Raw genomic sequence first — 16,474 nt, 5'->3', positions numbered from 1 at the left:
ATTTTTTAACAATAATTTAAAATTTTACACTTTTTTAAATGGCGACCAAAAAACCGTATTTTGCGTAACAGTACAAATGTATATTTTTAGTATCTTTTTTAAAAGTGTATTACCTACCATTTCTAACTGGAATAATTTCTGTTGCAATTAGTTCCACCTCAAACCCTATTTCTACTGCACTATTATTGTAAACTGTAGATAAAACTGTTGTAATCAGTAACTGTTAAAGTAAAAGTTTAGAACTGCCAATATATTAACTTAACAAGCGTAAAGACATTAGGTTTTTTTCTTGAGGTAGATACGAAAATACGTTTACGCACACAGCCTGCAGTGTGTGACTCCTAGAATTTATAGCCCACAGACTACGCGATACAAACTTAATTTATTTGCTCTTCGAACACTAGCCTATAAATCGGAACTAGGCCGAGATATTTCTAGTGTTTTCCTGCATATCCGAATAGTCCCTGCAATCCCTTGTCAATAGTTGGTCAATGAGGCATAAGTAACGTTTAACACAAACTAGAAACAATATTATAAAATATTTTGAACTTAATACAATAAAACTAAGATAAATATCCTTTGGAATTGAGATGACTTTCGAGTGGAATATTAGAATATAAAAAAGACAGAGTGTTGAAATAGAAGTAACTGTGTTATATTAAAGATCAGAATAGAATAGTAAACAGCATTTGATAATACACATTTTGGTTGCTATGGTAACAACTACATATGTTCATAACATTCTCCCCCACTTAATCGCTGGAGAGCAAAGTCCTTAAGATAGGACGGAACCTTGCGCTGTCTGGAAGGATGAGTTAATTTGTTTTCTTTTTGTTCTGTGGCTTGAGGTCTGTCTAGATTTTCTTCCCTTAGAGTACCGTCTAGTTCTGTTGGATTGTTTGTATTTGATTCAGACTCTGGATGGATCTCTTGTGGTGGTGCTTGACAGTCTATAATAGGAATCCTTCTTGGAACAACAGAACTATCTTGTTTGTTTTGTGTTGTAAAGGTAACTTTCTTCTTGGATACAAGAGCCAAAATCAATTGATTTATGTGTCGTTTTAAATTTCGTCCAGAATCCAATTCAACAATGTAATGGTATTGACCTAATTTTCTCTTGACTGTACCAAACTGCCATATGTCTTTATTTCCCAGGTGAACTCTTGCCTGAACCCTCTCCCCCACTTTAAGAGAGCGGACGCGAAGAGGAGCAATCGATTTTGATGGAAGCTTTGCCTTTGGGTTAGGGAGAAGTGTGTCAAGTCTAATCCGAATCTTCCTGTTCAAATACAACTCTGCTGGAGTCTTGCCTGATGCCAAAGGTGTTGCTCGATATCTGAACATAATGTTTTGTAGCTTTGTGGTAATTGGGGTTGGATCATCGGCAGCAGCAATAAGTCTTCTCTTTAAGGTTTGTATGTTTCGTTCTGCCAGGCCATTTGTTGCAGGATGGTTAGGAGCAGTAAATTTTTGGAAAATCCCACGTTCTTTACAGTAGTTGATAAATTCCTCACTTTTGAATATAGTGGCATTGTCCGAGACTAAGAACGAGGGGTACCCATGGACTGAGAAAATGTTTTCAAGTAGTGCCATCGTCGTTGCTGAGGAAGGAGCATTTCGAAGAATGCGAACTTCTGCCCACTTTGATTTAGCATCTACACACATGAGGAAATAATTTCCATCCAATGGACCGGCATAATCAATATGCACTCTTTCCCAGTTATCATCGGGCTGATCCCACGGATGAACCGGAGCTTTTGGTGGATTGTGACGAACTTTAGCACAAGCTTCACAGCTTTTCACTAATCTTTCTATGTCTTTGTCCATACCTTCCCAATATACATATCTTCTAGCAAGCTGTTTCATTTTAGTAATTCCGAGGTGTGATTCATGGAGCTCATTTAGAATTTGACTTTGAAGACATTTGGGAATTACGACTCGATCTGATCGGAAAAGTATGTTGTCTGAGATCATGTAAGGGCTATCTTTGCGACTATTTTTCAGTTCATGCAAAAGAACTTGAAGCTCAGGGTCTTTTGCTGTTTCTTCTTTGATTGTTTCTGCGGTTATCACTGTGCTGGAGATTTGAAGTAAGGTTTCTGCATTGATTGTGTTTATTTCTTTGTCGAATGTTAGTTCAGATGAAATTGACGATTGAACTGGGCTTCGAGACAAACAATCCACGTTTTCATTGTCTTTCCCTTTCTTGCATCGGACTGTATAGTCAAGACCACTGAGGAATGAAGAATAACGCAATAAGCGAGATGATGTCATTCGTGGCAGAGCACGTCCTGGATGAAAGATATGTGACAATGGTTCATTATCGGTGACGAGAGTGAATCTTTTACCAAAAACGTAATTGTAAAAATGGGTGACTGCGTAGATGATTGCTAGAGCTTCTCTATCAAGTTGGCTGTAATTGGTTTCAGCCTGGGTCAATGCTCTGGATGCATATGCAATTGGTCTTTCTTGACCATCGATATCATGACTGAGTATTGCAGCAATTCCAGTTGGGCTAGCATCTGTTGTAAGAATAACTGGTTTTGATGGGTCGAAAGGAATAAGAACTGTATCACTACAAAGTTCAGATTTCAGATTCAGAAATGAGGCTTCAGCAGCAGCTGACCAAAAGAATTGTTCTGCTTTTCTAAGCAAACATCGTAGCGGATGTGTTTTTGAAGAGAAGTCAGGAATGAATTTTGCATAGTATGTAACTAAGCCAAGAAAGCGTCTTAACTCATCAACATTTCGAGGGTGAGGCATCTGAGTAACTGCTTCAACCTTTTTAGGACATTTTTGAATCTTATTGAATGACACCACATGTCCAAGGTAATTAATACTTTCCTTGAAGAAAACACATTTTGTTCTGTTAAGATGTAGATCATTCTTCTTGAGACATTCCAAACATGCAATAAGGTTCTTCATACACTCTTCGAGAGTTTCACCGTGACAAATGATATCATCAAAGTATGCTTCTACCTTTGATAATCCGTTTAGTAGTTGTGATAAAATTCGATTAAACTCAGAAGGATCTGTTTTTATTCCAAAACTGAGACGATTCATGTTGAACATTCCTTTATGGGTTGATATTGTTTGAATCTTACTTCCCTCTTCATCGACTTTTAGATGCAAATAAGCCTTATGAAGATCCAACTTACAGAAGTATCTTGATCCGCGGAGACTATGTAGGACATCATCAATGCGTCGAATGGGGTGGTTAGATGAGACAAGTTTTGAATTAACCCCACACTTGTAATCTACGCATAGTCTGACTCCTCCATCTGGCTTTGGGATAACAACCAATGGTGACCCCCAATCACTTGATGCGACTGGAGTTATGATTCCTTGAGACTCGAGGGTTGTAAGTTCCTTTTCTACTCTCTCTCTCTTAAAGCGAAAGGGACATCACGTTCCCTAGTAAAAACTGGTTTTTCATTATCTCTGAGTTGGAGTTTGACTTCAACATTGGGAACACATCCGATTCTTTCTTCGAAAATTTCTGAGTATTTTTCGAATATATCCTCTAGAGACGGAACTAAATTAACATCAACTGTATTCATCGGTGATAGCTTTCTGTTGTCTACCTCACTGAGTTCAATTCCAAGTCCACGAATCCAAATTCGTCCTAACAAAGCAGAATGACCTGCAGGTACTATAAATAAATCAGCATTTAGTGATTTTGCATTGTAAGAGACTGAGACAGTTACTTTACCTTTAGGTTTTATTATATGATCAGAGTAGGAGCGAAATGAGATAGGAGTTGGTTGAAGTGGCACTTTAAGTCCAAGTTTATCAAAGTCCGTTTCTGAGATTAAGGAAAATCGTGCAACAGAGTCTACTTCAAATGTCTGAGGCTTGTTGTTGATAGTGACTGTAACCATGTATTTGTCTGAGTCTGGTCCTACTATGTAAAGATCTTCCACATCGTTGATTTGTGTGATTCCATACTCATCTGGGTGACTGGATTCATCTTCTGTGTAGTGAGACAACAGGGTGTTTGTTTTAGAGTTCTTTAGTAGAGACGTTATACACACTTTTGATACGTGGCCTTGTTTTCCACAGGAAGTGCATTTAAGATTATTCCGATTAGTTTTGCATTCATTAGACTGATGGTTTGATCGACCACATTTGAAACAAAGTCCATCAATACCCAAAGCTCTGTAGTCAACATGTCTTTTTAAGCTTTTGTTACGGAAATGTTGTGATTGAGATCTATTGGAACCGCGGTCATCATATTTGGGAGTCTTAAATTGCTTGAAACTTTGATATTCCTTTGTCTTAGACCTTGAATGCCTATCAATTTTGTGTGTATCTGCATTTTCACTTGATGATTTTGTGACAGGATTACAAATTTTATTTGATTCATAGCGGGAAGCTTCTAGGGCAATTGCTTTTTTGAGGAGTGTGTCAAAACTGTTGAGATTAGTGTCTTGTAGAAGTTTTTCACGTATCCAATTGTCTTTTAATCCTCTAATAAATTGAGGGCGGAGAAATTCACCAACAATTGAAATTTTACTTTTACATTCATTGCAAGAAGTGTAAAAATTACAATCATTCAGGTTACCTTTCAGGACTGTGACAAAATCAGAGATAGATTGATGCAACTGTTGTGAAACACTGAGGAAATAGTGTTGTGCAACAATATGAGATACTGTAGGTGACAACATCACTGTGAAATGTTCGATTAATTTTGAAAAATTAAGGTCTTTTACAGGATTGTCTGGGCCTAAAAGAGTTGTCAGATTATTGTAATGTTCCTTACCAATAGATGAGCACAGGAGTTGAGCTTTCATCTTGTCTTCTTTAATGTTCTTCAAATTGCAATAATTTTCAAAACGTTCCAAATATGATTTGAATTTATCATTATTTGGATCAAAATGTTCAAAAGGATTGATCTGAGGAGTTGAAATTTGATTACCTAGAGCTGCAGCCAAAACATTCATGAGTCTTTCAAATTGTTCTTCATTCATGGTTAACAAAATACAATTCCTTGAAAATAATAGAATAAAACAAGAATTGATAATAGTTTTTTTACCAAATCGTCGCCAACTGAGATGACTTTCGAGTGGAATATTAGAATATAAAAAAGACAGAGTGTTGAAATAGAAGTAACTGTATTATATTAAAGATCAGAATAGAATAGTAAACAGCATTTGATAATACACATTTTGGTTGCTATGGTAACAACTACATATGTTCATAACAGGAATACAGCACATTTTACATTAAAATATCGTATTGTGATTTAAATCGATTTATTTGCTAAACAAATTAAAACACTATCAATGATACCTCATAAAAATAATACTGCGAAACTGATTGCTATAGAGTAATCAATGATAATCTTCAATAGACATATTTTCGTAATAAAATACACGGTACAATCATACGCCTTATCGTAGCATGAAGCCGGTTATTTTCATCCCTTCCTGTATGTTAGGTACGTAATGCAAATACTAGTTTATTGATGTTCCAGTTTTTATTTGTGTACGTTCTTAAACACTAGTTTATAAGAGGATTCTCATGAGGTGTTCTTCCGATCAATGGCAGTCGGGAAGATAAGAAAGTTGGTACCTTCACCCATCAACAATGGATGGTGGTCTGACCTTATATCGATGGGAATAATCACTCTTCAATTAGTTTCTAGTGATCAACCTAGTTAGAACATTGCTTCGGTTTTAAACACTGCATTTCTGTGGTGCAACTCATATTCTATTGGAGTATACACCCCGTAATTTTGGATCGTCTACCTTTTATGCTCAATGTTCTCGTTTAGGTTTTCATCTATGCTAGTTGCTTGCAATATGCAACATGCTATATTTTTATATAGATTGACCTTTCAAATCGTATTATCCATTAAAAGTCACATAGTTTTTGTGTCATTTGACAATCTGAAGGTTCGAAAACACTATTTCACTACCGCTTCCGGCCCAGAAGAAGTTGTCGGAGAATGTTCCGGCCTTAGGCGAGTTAACGAGGTGTAAAACTGCCTCGTTGGCGTCCAAACTACCGTCAAATTAAATTACATCCCAGAATGTCCAAATATTTTTACCCTAAAACCTCTACATTCATACTTAATCCTATAAAATTCTTCAAATTTTCTAAGTGGAGTTAGATTTGTTTAATTTTGAGAAAGTGTCATAATGGCTATAAGTTAGTCTTATAATAACACTCAGAGGCTTTTGTGATCAAAATGATTAAAAAATTACCGGTATGGCCATTTACTTGTTATACCAAAGTTGTGATCCAGTAAGTGACCGACTGAGTCATAGGTTAGGATTTTGATCTTAAATGAGTGCATACTTGAACCATTACAGGTTTTATTTTAAATTACACCTAATATTTGTTCTACAACTAGGCACGGACATTACTAAACTAGTGGTTGACGCCAACTCTATTTAATTTGAAAAATATATTTATTAGAACAGGAATTCAAAGTAAGATATTAGTTTGTAGGCTGTAGGCCAGTAGAACATCTGGACAACCGCCAAAATAACAGTAAATGCTGCTCACGTACATGTGAACAATCACTACTGTATATAAACTTGTTAAAAGCTCGTACAGTTATTTAGACAGCATTAGAGATAACAGTATTTTACTTTCTACAAATCAATTTATGACCTTTTACTCAATTTATATTTATGAAACATTACTATTTTTAAAGAACAATTTTGAGAAATTCTGGAAAAATGATGAATTATGTGAGAAGAATTATGATTTGAGAAAATTACAAATATGTTCTTTTACTTTCCACCAAACAAATGAAAAACATCTTTATTACAATGGAATAAAATTATTTAACAAATTACCAACTAATATTCAAAACTTAAAATTAAAAGAATACAAAAAAAATTCAAAGAAATCCTTACTGAAAATCCAATCTACTCTATTGAAGACTTCAATGAAAAATGAATCATAATTTTAAGAGTCTTAAACTTAACTTAATTGTACTGTCTATTCAATTTATATTGTTAAGACAATAAAGTATTTATTTATTTATTCTCTTATTGTTACTGATTTTGACAGTTTAAAAAAGAATCTATTGACATACCACTATGTTTTAATACATTGATGATATGGTTGCATACAAAATGATCTGAGGAACGAAACTAGTAGTCATACCAACAACTGTGGTTGGATAAGGATTACAGTAATTTTTTGTTATCAACAGTATTTTCCTTAAGACAGTACTATCTAAAAAATGCTAAGAAAATGTTATGTATTTCAATAAATAACCGTTTGTATTAATTTTGAACAAATATTGTAGCATTTATATGAGCCCTTACTGTTAACGAAAGTAGTTACTAGAATAAATTCGAATATGCAGTGTTCAAAATATAACTTACAAAATATATTTCCAGAATCTTCCAGAGATAGCCTAATGAAAAATAAAAGCGAACATGGAGACCTTAAGTTTGTACATTTTGGGGGAGTTGTACAGTAAAGTGTTGTTTTTGTTAAAATGTTGAATCTCACTCAGTCACCAATCACCCCCGGACAAGATAACCCAGCTTTATATCAATGAATAGCAAGTGTCGAGTCTTCAGGCGTCACTGTAGCGATAAGTGAGTCAGTGTAAACTACATTCTTATCCACAACATCCTTTCATTTCTCACCGTGACCTTTGGCCTTCTGGTTCGTCCTCAGCGAGAGGGTTGACTGTAAACTACTGTAGAGAAATACGGCTAGTAAATTACTTTTATAGTACAGGAGTATGAAAGTAGCAGCCAGGGGTAATGCAATACCTTGAAGACATACTTACAGTAAATTCTCACCCACCACTCTTCATACTTGGTTCAATTTTGAATTTGCATCCTCCCCGATTAATCCGAAACCCTCCAAAAAAATATCCGTTTAGTGGATCCCCAGCAGTAACGGAGGGAATATTAGATTATGATCGTCGGAAAATATATTAGAATGCTTGTAGCACGATTCACTCAGCGTAAATTGTGAGATACACGTTACCATTGTCACGAAATAGGGGTAGCGGATTTTTATCCCCCTGGAATTTTACCCCCTGGGCATTGGGCAAACGTGACGTCACAAACCAGGGGGTAAAATTCCGGCCGCGAACTTTTGAGTTTCGTGACATCAGCTCGATGGATTAAACGCGGAACTAAACATATATTTTCACGGTTGTGAGTTTAATCAGAACACATCAAATTATAAAAACCTAGAATGTACGGCCCGGATTTTTACCCCCGGATTTTTACCCCCGGAATTTTACCCCCCGGAATTTTACCCCCCGGAATTTTACCCCCCGAATTTTACCCCCTGGCCAGATATAAATTAGTGAGAATGATTAATTATCGTCATTCAGTTTTAATTTAATGGTAAACATTTTATTATTAAGTAGCCTATCTTAATTTATATGTAACATTAACTAATCGAACAGGGTTTTAACATTAATTTTGAGATTCGAGTGTCAGGATTCGACCTTTGAAGCCAACTGTTGGTTAATATGATCAAAATAAAACAGCGAATTATGTTTACTTAGTTGAGATTACAAAATAATTAAATAAAGATAGGCTACTAAATAATGAAATGTTTACAATTAATTAAAAACAGAAATAAGAAAATCAATCATTCAATTTCTAAAATCAGCCAGGGGGTAAAATTCCGGGGGGTAAAATTCCGGGGGTAAAATTCCGGGGGGTAAAATTCCGGGGGTAAAAATCCGGCCCGTACATCTTCAGTTGCCTAAACGCTAGTTATATGGACAGGGGGTAAAATTCCGGTTTTTATCGCTAATCTAATTAATCACGCTCTGACTATTTTCATTAGACTTCCAAATCCGCGGGGGTAAAATTCCGGCCGCGAAAAAACTTTTGGCTACTCAGGTTACTACGTCATAGTGACGTCAGCTTTGCCCAGGGGGCAAAATTCCAGGGGGATAAAATTCCGGCGACCCACGAAATAGACTTTGCATAGACATTTTATCATAGGAAGGCTTGCTGGCATAAGAATTAATTGAATTAAAATATCTTCCTAATTGCCTCAATCTAAGCACCTATACATTATATTACTCAAAGCCTGTTATGTTACAAACATTGAAGTCACGCAGTACAAATAAGGAACATAAAGTACAACTCATTAGTGACAAGCTAAATACAAAAGACAACACAAAAGAACATCAATCATCACACAGAGCTCGACCTGTTGTAGCCTTGCCCTTCGACAGAAGGAACGTCGGAATGCGGTCTGACACCTTTGTTCCACTGTTCCATTGTCTAAGACAACTTTCTCACCCAGTATTAGCTTACGATCAAATAACTTTCGCCAATTATCGTCCGCTCAAATGCTCTGACTCGTGCGGCGTTGCTTCTGTAGTAGATCGCTTCTATCCTGTCGGCAATTAAGGATTAAGGATATCGTAGCGAAAGCTAAAGGTCAGCTGAACGCAGTGTTATCAAGCTCCTTATTTGGCGTTTAAGGAGAATACTTCTGTTGTCGGTATGGTAAAATGGAGAGAAATTATTCATCCGGTATTGTTCGTCATGTTGGGTAATTTATTCAAAGTCATGCTCAGAAAAGGGGCAAGAGAAAGAAATGTGAACAATAGTATCCTTTCTTTGAGTGTTCAAATGAGCTTAGGTCTCTTATTTACTTGTCCAGGGGCAATTTCTTTTTTTTACAATGTACAATATGTTGGATGAATCACACACTTCATTTAGTGCCGAGAGAAAGATTTTTGTTTAGGTGTTTAATTTTTTGGCGTTCAACACGTTCCCGGCAAACCGTCCCTACAAATCGTTTGTATTTGTTGTAACCTGACAAAATGTAAATAATAGCTTGTAATGTTTTCCCCCCAAATATTATGGTATCAGACGATTGTAATACAATGTAATTTGTCGACTACAATAAAAGAATAAATAAAAACCAGTGAGATGTTGGTGACAGTACAGGGTGCGGGCAAAGATCGGCTCATAGCACATGACCGCAGTGTATAACGGTGTAACGGTAAGAACACACCTACTTCCATGAAATGTACTCCTTGGGCCAAAACGGTCTAACAGAAACACAATTCCATACTATTACACATAAATACAGTATAGAACTATACTGTATATCAAAGTATACAGTTTAAAAAGGTGTAATATTTTCAAGTTACTAAATGTTTAAATTCAGAATACATTGATGGAATTATCTATATGATATTGTCAGAATAGAACGTCATATAGGCCGTTTCAAAAACGAATTACTAAAGTAACCATTACCATTAGACGAGTAAAATGTCTTATTTCTTATTTTTCTTATTCTTACTCTTATTGAGTCTTAACATAATAATACTTGTTAAACACATTCCCTTTACAAATAAAATGTAATATCTCAGTTTTTCTTAGTTTCGAATAATTATTTTATACTATCTCTGATTTTCCACATGAAAACTTAACAAATTACTTTAGTTTTACCATTTGAATTAATTAAATAGTGCCGATGGATTACAACTGACTGTATACGAATTAGTATACCATATTGTTTTATAGACATGCCAGTTTTAGCGAATTTCCCATATAGGGAATAAGTAATTACCGTAGGTCCTATTTATTTTTTCGCTTTGAGGTCCCCAGGGGCCAAAAACACCATCTGTACAAATTCATATATACAGTATATTTATTTATAATATGTGTTCGTTAGCACGATAACTCGAACAAAAATGATCCGATTTTGATGAATTTTTTTTAAACGTGTAAGCCTACTTTTATTTGAACGAGTTCGCGAACCAGCTCGAAAGGACCATGGAAACGGGGTTTTATGGGGGTTTTATGGTGTAAAAATGGGCTTTTCCCTTTTTGACCTTAAAAACATACAATTTTGCAATTTCTTTCCAAACCATTTTGTAGAGCTTAAAAAAATAAATTATTTAGTACATTGAAGCGATGTTGTATGTCTAATGGTTACAGAGAAAATTAAAAAAATTGTAAATTTAAAATTCCCATGCTATTTTTATGGATAACATTAAAACTGTTGTAGTTTACTTGTTTATGGATGTATGATAATCAAATTTGGCAAATTGATTTATTTCATCCTATGCTATTAACTTTTGGTCAAAAACACTTTTTACCTTCCCCGTAGCAGCAAACCTAAGCACACTCATCAAATCTAATGTTTTTTAGCGAATTTCCCTATAGGGAAGTAGCTATTACCGTAGGTCTCATGGTAAGACTTAGGCCCGGGACCGATTTACTTTTTCATTTTGATGTCCCCAGAGGCCAAAAACACCATTCGTTCAAATTTTTATATATGTATATATATATATATATATATATATATATATATATATATATATATATAGATTTATATATATATGTGTCCGTGAACACGATAACTTGAGTAATTTTTATCCGATTTTGATGAAATTTGGTTTGAAGGTGTAAGGCGGGATAAACTTGAATGAGTTCGCGATCCAGCATGATCGGACCATGGGAACAGGGTTTTATGGGGGGTTTTATGGGGTAAAAATTGGTTTTTCTCACTTTTGACCCTCAAAACACAAAATTTCCCAATTTTTCTCTAAACCTTCTTAAAGAGCTTAAAAAAACAAACAATTCAGTATATAAAAGTGTTTTTGTACGGTTATTGGTTACGGAGAAAACTAAAAAAATTGTAAATTTAAAATTCCCATGTTATTCTTATGGAGAATATTGTAAAATGTTGTAGTTTGCTTGTTTATGGATATCTTTTGATCAAACTTGGCAAATATATTCATTTTCTACCAAGCAATAATTATTTTACTTAAAACACACACTTTATTAGTTTCCTTGTAGCAGCAAACCTAGGTACTCGTTAAACCTAATGTTATTTAAATAGATCGATTGAAAATCAATTCAGCCAAATGGAAATTCGCTTAGACGGCAGGTTTGCTGCGGCGGGGGTATTTTTTTTTAATTGGGAAAATAATGTCTTATTTATGGAAATATTTGAGTAAAAAAGCCATTAGACAAGTTGAAATTCGCTTAGTCTACAGGTTTGCTGCGGCGGGGATATTTTTTTTACTAAAAAAGAACCCGGTTTATCGTGCAGAGAGTGATACGTACGACTATTAATTACAGTTTCATTTCTTATTTTATGTATTCATACTATGATAGTTCAAGAGGAAATATCACACGCTAGTTATTATGAAGATAAAGTAATATATTTCGTACATAGGGCCGAAAATGAGGTTTTGCCGGCTCGAGATAGTTTTTAAAATGATCGAGAGCTGCAAAACCATTTCGGTCCGTGGTACGAACGCTATTTTTACCATACTATAACCCTATTACCACTATTCACCACAATAATAATGCACACTTATAGTCAACACAACTACAACTTTAAGGTTATGTAAAGAAATAATTTGAGGTATCAGCAAAAATAATAGTAAATAGTTGCTAGGCAACGGTGACAATAAAACAATTCTATTGCAATGCTATGGATACTGATTGTGTATTAATATGCCTTCATGTTTGATTGTTTGAAGTAAGTAGTGGGCAGCTGATGTTGCTGCCCTAGTAAAAACCTAAGTAAGGTGTAAAAACCTGTTCGGTCCCCAAATAACGATGACAGCTGGCATGGCCAGCAAAACGTAACTTTCAGCCACCAATTAACGAATGTAAAACAGCTAAAAACAACATAGTGTGGTGAAAATGTTTTTTTTTTTAATTTCCCATGATTAACAAGTTGCAGTGGTAAAACAGAGTAGGCTAGTGGTTTTTATTAATTAAAAAAAAACTGGCTAAAACTGTCACAGATAAATGGAACGTGTACTTACGGTCAAGTACACTCGTATATTATCAAATACTTCCGTGAGTTCCCATATAATATTGTAGTCGCAGATCCAGGTTTTGATACTTAAGGATGAAGTAACAAAGTAAGATTTATGTAATGAACGCTTACCAGTTCTGTATTTAAAATGTGCAGTAATATTTTTAAAGCTTTTATATTTTTAAAAGAAAATATTTTTCCTCTTTAGTATGACAGAATAACAGATTCCATCTATAACATGAATAACTTTCATAGGCCTAGTATTTTCTTATGATCAAATACATAATGTTACATCTATTCGTTGCTAAAATTATAACAGAAAGTTATAACTATTCCACAGTAATTACACCAAGGGCTTAGACCAGATGTTTCTCATTGCTAAAGAAAGATGCTGTGGGTAAGTTACCTTGTCCCGGACATGAATCCAACACCTTTGCATTGTGAAATTCTGATGTAAGATTGCGACAAGGATGCATGCAACCAGTACACTCATCATATTTTATAATGTACATTGTCATTCTTTGAACAGAAATATTGTTTACAGTTTGTTATATTGTTATAATACCATGCTAAATTAATTTTTAATCTGTTCCTCAAGATATTTTGTTACGGTTGTACAACACGTTCGCGCTTATTGTTTTGATGTTGGGCGTTGGTCACTTTGTTGCTCTTACTAATACAGTTTTCATATTTTCTGCATAGGTTATTTGTGTGTCTGTAGGCTACATTTTATAACGGATTTTGTATATGCTTGATACATTTTCATTAAAGATTCGTCTAAATTACATATCTTTTCACATCTTGTCCAACTTGACTCACCACTGTTAAGGTGTTGTTATTTTGGTAAAACAATATTATCATCTCCGCTACTAGTTTAGTTTACCTTTTCATACCCTATTGGTACGTGTTTTTAATTTGTTAGGATTTTTATTTGGCTGGAGAGTTTGTTTGTTTTTGTCCAATTAATTAATTAATACCATTGACTATTGGATACAGAAGTTGTATTATTGGTCAAAAGTAATGCCCTAAGAATATACGATTAAAATACTTTGAAACCTTACAGATTTTGACACTACTGTATGTTACACAGTATCACGACACTTTGTGAGTGGTTAAGTTAAACAGTTAGATCCTTTTGCATTCCAAAATGGTTAAAATTTAGGAATGGAATTCGAACTTCGCAACAGTATCTATGAACTAAATATCACATTCATGGTAACTTCAAAGAAAGTGTTGTTCTTTTCATCAAGTCTTGCCCTCGGTTATCTAGACGAGCAACATCTAAAATATAACACAAAAAATGTTCTTGTCAGAGCTGCTTAAGTCTGAACACATCGTTTACCGCCTCGCACATAACATTAGTGTAATTACCGGCAAGGTCTATGTGACAGGACCAGGAGTGAGATCTGTAGGTCACTTCAAGGTCATCCCAGGTCCTTCCTGACGATCCTGGATACTCTGGGGTAGAACGAACAGAGGCGGCGTACTATTCCTACTGGAAGATATGCAGTGATCTCTAATCGTTCAACAGGGCAAGAAATTTAAAATAACTTACCATTTATTAATGGCCATTAATCGGTTTGAGACATTTTTATAAAATAGTGCCGCTTCTAATAGACTTTGACCTATGTAAATGAAGGCGATGTAAATGAGGTTAGGTTAGGTTAAATTTCGTTAGGCTAGGTTCTGTTTTGTAGGTCCAGGGAACATGTTTACCACAGCTTATTGTACTTGATTGATGTGAAAGATCGCAGGTATCAGTTCATGATAGGTGCAGTTCTCTGACGAAATATAAGTAAAACCATTTACTTCTGTTTATTACATGTACGTATATGCATTGATTATTTGTCATTCAAATCACCTTTATTATCTGACCGATTAATTATAAACGAATCATTATCGAACCCAAAAATTTAGAATAGTTTAGTAAGTGCAGCGAATAAACACAATGTTAGCTAGCCAATGAGAGCTACGCGTTTCCATGAAAACAAAGTTATTTAAATCCAGTTAAAACCACGACTTTGCTAAATTACAATGTCGCAAGCGTTCTCTGGAATAGCGACGCGATTTCTCTGTTTTCGAGAAGTTTACGTCACGCCAGGGACAGATCCTACTGCGCATGAGTCACCAGCGAAATCTGTGCCTTCGTTCTCAAACTCCCATAAGATGGACATTATAGTACACACCAGCTCGTGCATTCATTCATACTTAGAACACTTCACATAGTACGCAATGCAATTCGTAATTTCAACTCCATTTGCAATCCTTTATATTTTTTTGAATCGCAGCAAGTTAGTAGCCTATTGTGTGTGCAGCAGCCTCTTGTATATTGTAGTAGTTAGTAGCGTTTTTCAGGTTATTATTTTTACATCTACAGAAAGTTGCCACAATTACCAGTTTCCCATTGCTATTGCTGTGCAGATCTAGAGCAGAGAGAAACGTAGGGAAAATCTTTGCTTATTTTTTGCATGGTACTATTCTAGTTTGAGGTAAAATTAGCTTTTCATCCATGATGTAAAGGGAATTTCTACCACTTTCGACCTTAATAATCTACATTTTACCTGTTTTCTCTATCCAACTTACTATTTAATTCCCCCCTCCCCCCATACATAGATTATATTTTATATTGTATACTACATTTAACCTTGATCGGTACTCTAGTTGTCTAGGATTAGGCCGCGTAAAATGACATTTTGGCGTCACAGACAGAATGACTGAATGGATAGACAAACAGACAGACAAACAGGCAGACGGACAGACAGAAATTGAGATAAGACTCGTTTCGGCTTTCTTAGGCCATAAAACGTAAAAATAACCAAAAACTGCATGATTCTAATCAATCTACAGACAAAACTGTAATTTTATTTACATAGATATTACATAACCTAAAAACAAATAGGCCCTACATACCCAAAACAACAAAGCTCCAAACACAGCCATACTTATTAGTCCGTAGCCCCCAAGCTAGTAGTCCGAAAAAGTCACAACAGATCAGCTTGCAGGCTCGGAGTCGGACTGATAAGTATAGTTGTCTTTGGGTGAGGCCTAAGTTTCATTGTTTTTTGTATATTGTTTTTAATTTTAGTAAAATACAAAAGGTGATCTATGAGGGATAAAATAATTTCAGTCGGATAGGGTAATTAGATCAATGTAGATACTAAGGTCAATCAAGGTATGGGATTGGTTCCATCACCTCCCAAAACGAAGTGTAGTCAAAATACTTGGCGTAGGAAAAGTTTATTTTATAAAACTTAGATAATTATCCTTCACAATTATGACCTTAAAACCCCAGGATTACCATCTCTCTTTTCTCCGCAGTGAGCGTATCTTCTCCAAGCAGACTCGCAGACTGCAGCAGTCACGACTAGTTCAAGGCATCACACGATCACATCGACGATCACGAGGTCAATAGGATATCGATATGGATCGTTGTAGCTTGGGACTGTAGAATCCCCTTGTCACCACTAGGTCATAGTGATTGTGAAATAAATACTGAAGGAACAGTTGACAAAATAGACAGACACTTTCGCCCATTATTTTTTTTTCAAATGTTCACAACTGTCTATTGCATAAAGTCGGAAACATGTCAGAATATACATTCATAAAAATCGGATCACAGGTGTAAGTTGTAGTTGTACATTTTTAGGAATTTTTATGGAGAAACTCAAAAAAATTGCAATAACTTGAACTGCATTTTTTTGGAGCGTTAGGGGTTGTGCCATTTTGCTTG

The 16,474-nt window shown here is 35.2% G+C and overlaps 1 protein-coding gene across 1 annotated transcript; it reads right to left on the bottom strand.

Moving 5' to 3' along the window:
- Window positions 1-723: 723 nt before the first annotated feature.
- On the bottom strand, window positions 724-3,063 carry LOC129000435 (uncharacterized protein K02A2.6-like). The gene has a single exon (XM_054427399.1). The coding sequence runs from the start codon at window positions 3,061-3,063 to the stop codon at window positions 724-726; it is 2,340 nt and encodes a 779-aa protein (XP_054283374.1).
- Between the last annotated feature and the right edge of the window lie 13,411 nt (window positions 3,064-16,474).

This window comes from Macrosteles quadrilineatus, unplaced genomic scaffold (assembly GCF_028750875.1).
Source record: "Macrosteles quadrilineatus isolate MER2022 unplaced genomic scaffold, UCM_ALF_1.0 Scaffold_8__2_contigs__length_117827958, whole genome shotgun sequence".
Classification (NCBI taxonomy): Eukaryota; Metazoa; Arthropoda; class Insecta; order Hemiptera; family Cicadellidae; genus Macrosteles; species Macrosteles quadrilineatus.
Note: the sequence above shows the minus strand (reverse complement) of the source record. Positions and strands in the feature narration are given on the sequence as shown.

Bases quoted from the DNA above. Each gene is read 5' to 3' on its own strand.
- LOC129000435 (XM_054427399.1), bottom strand. From the start codon at position 3,063: ATGAATCGTCTCAGTTTTGGAATAAAAACAGATCCTTCTGAGTTTAAT.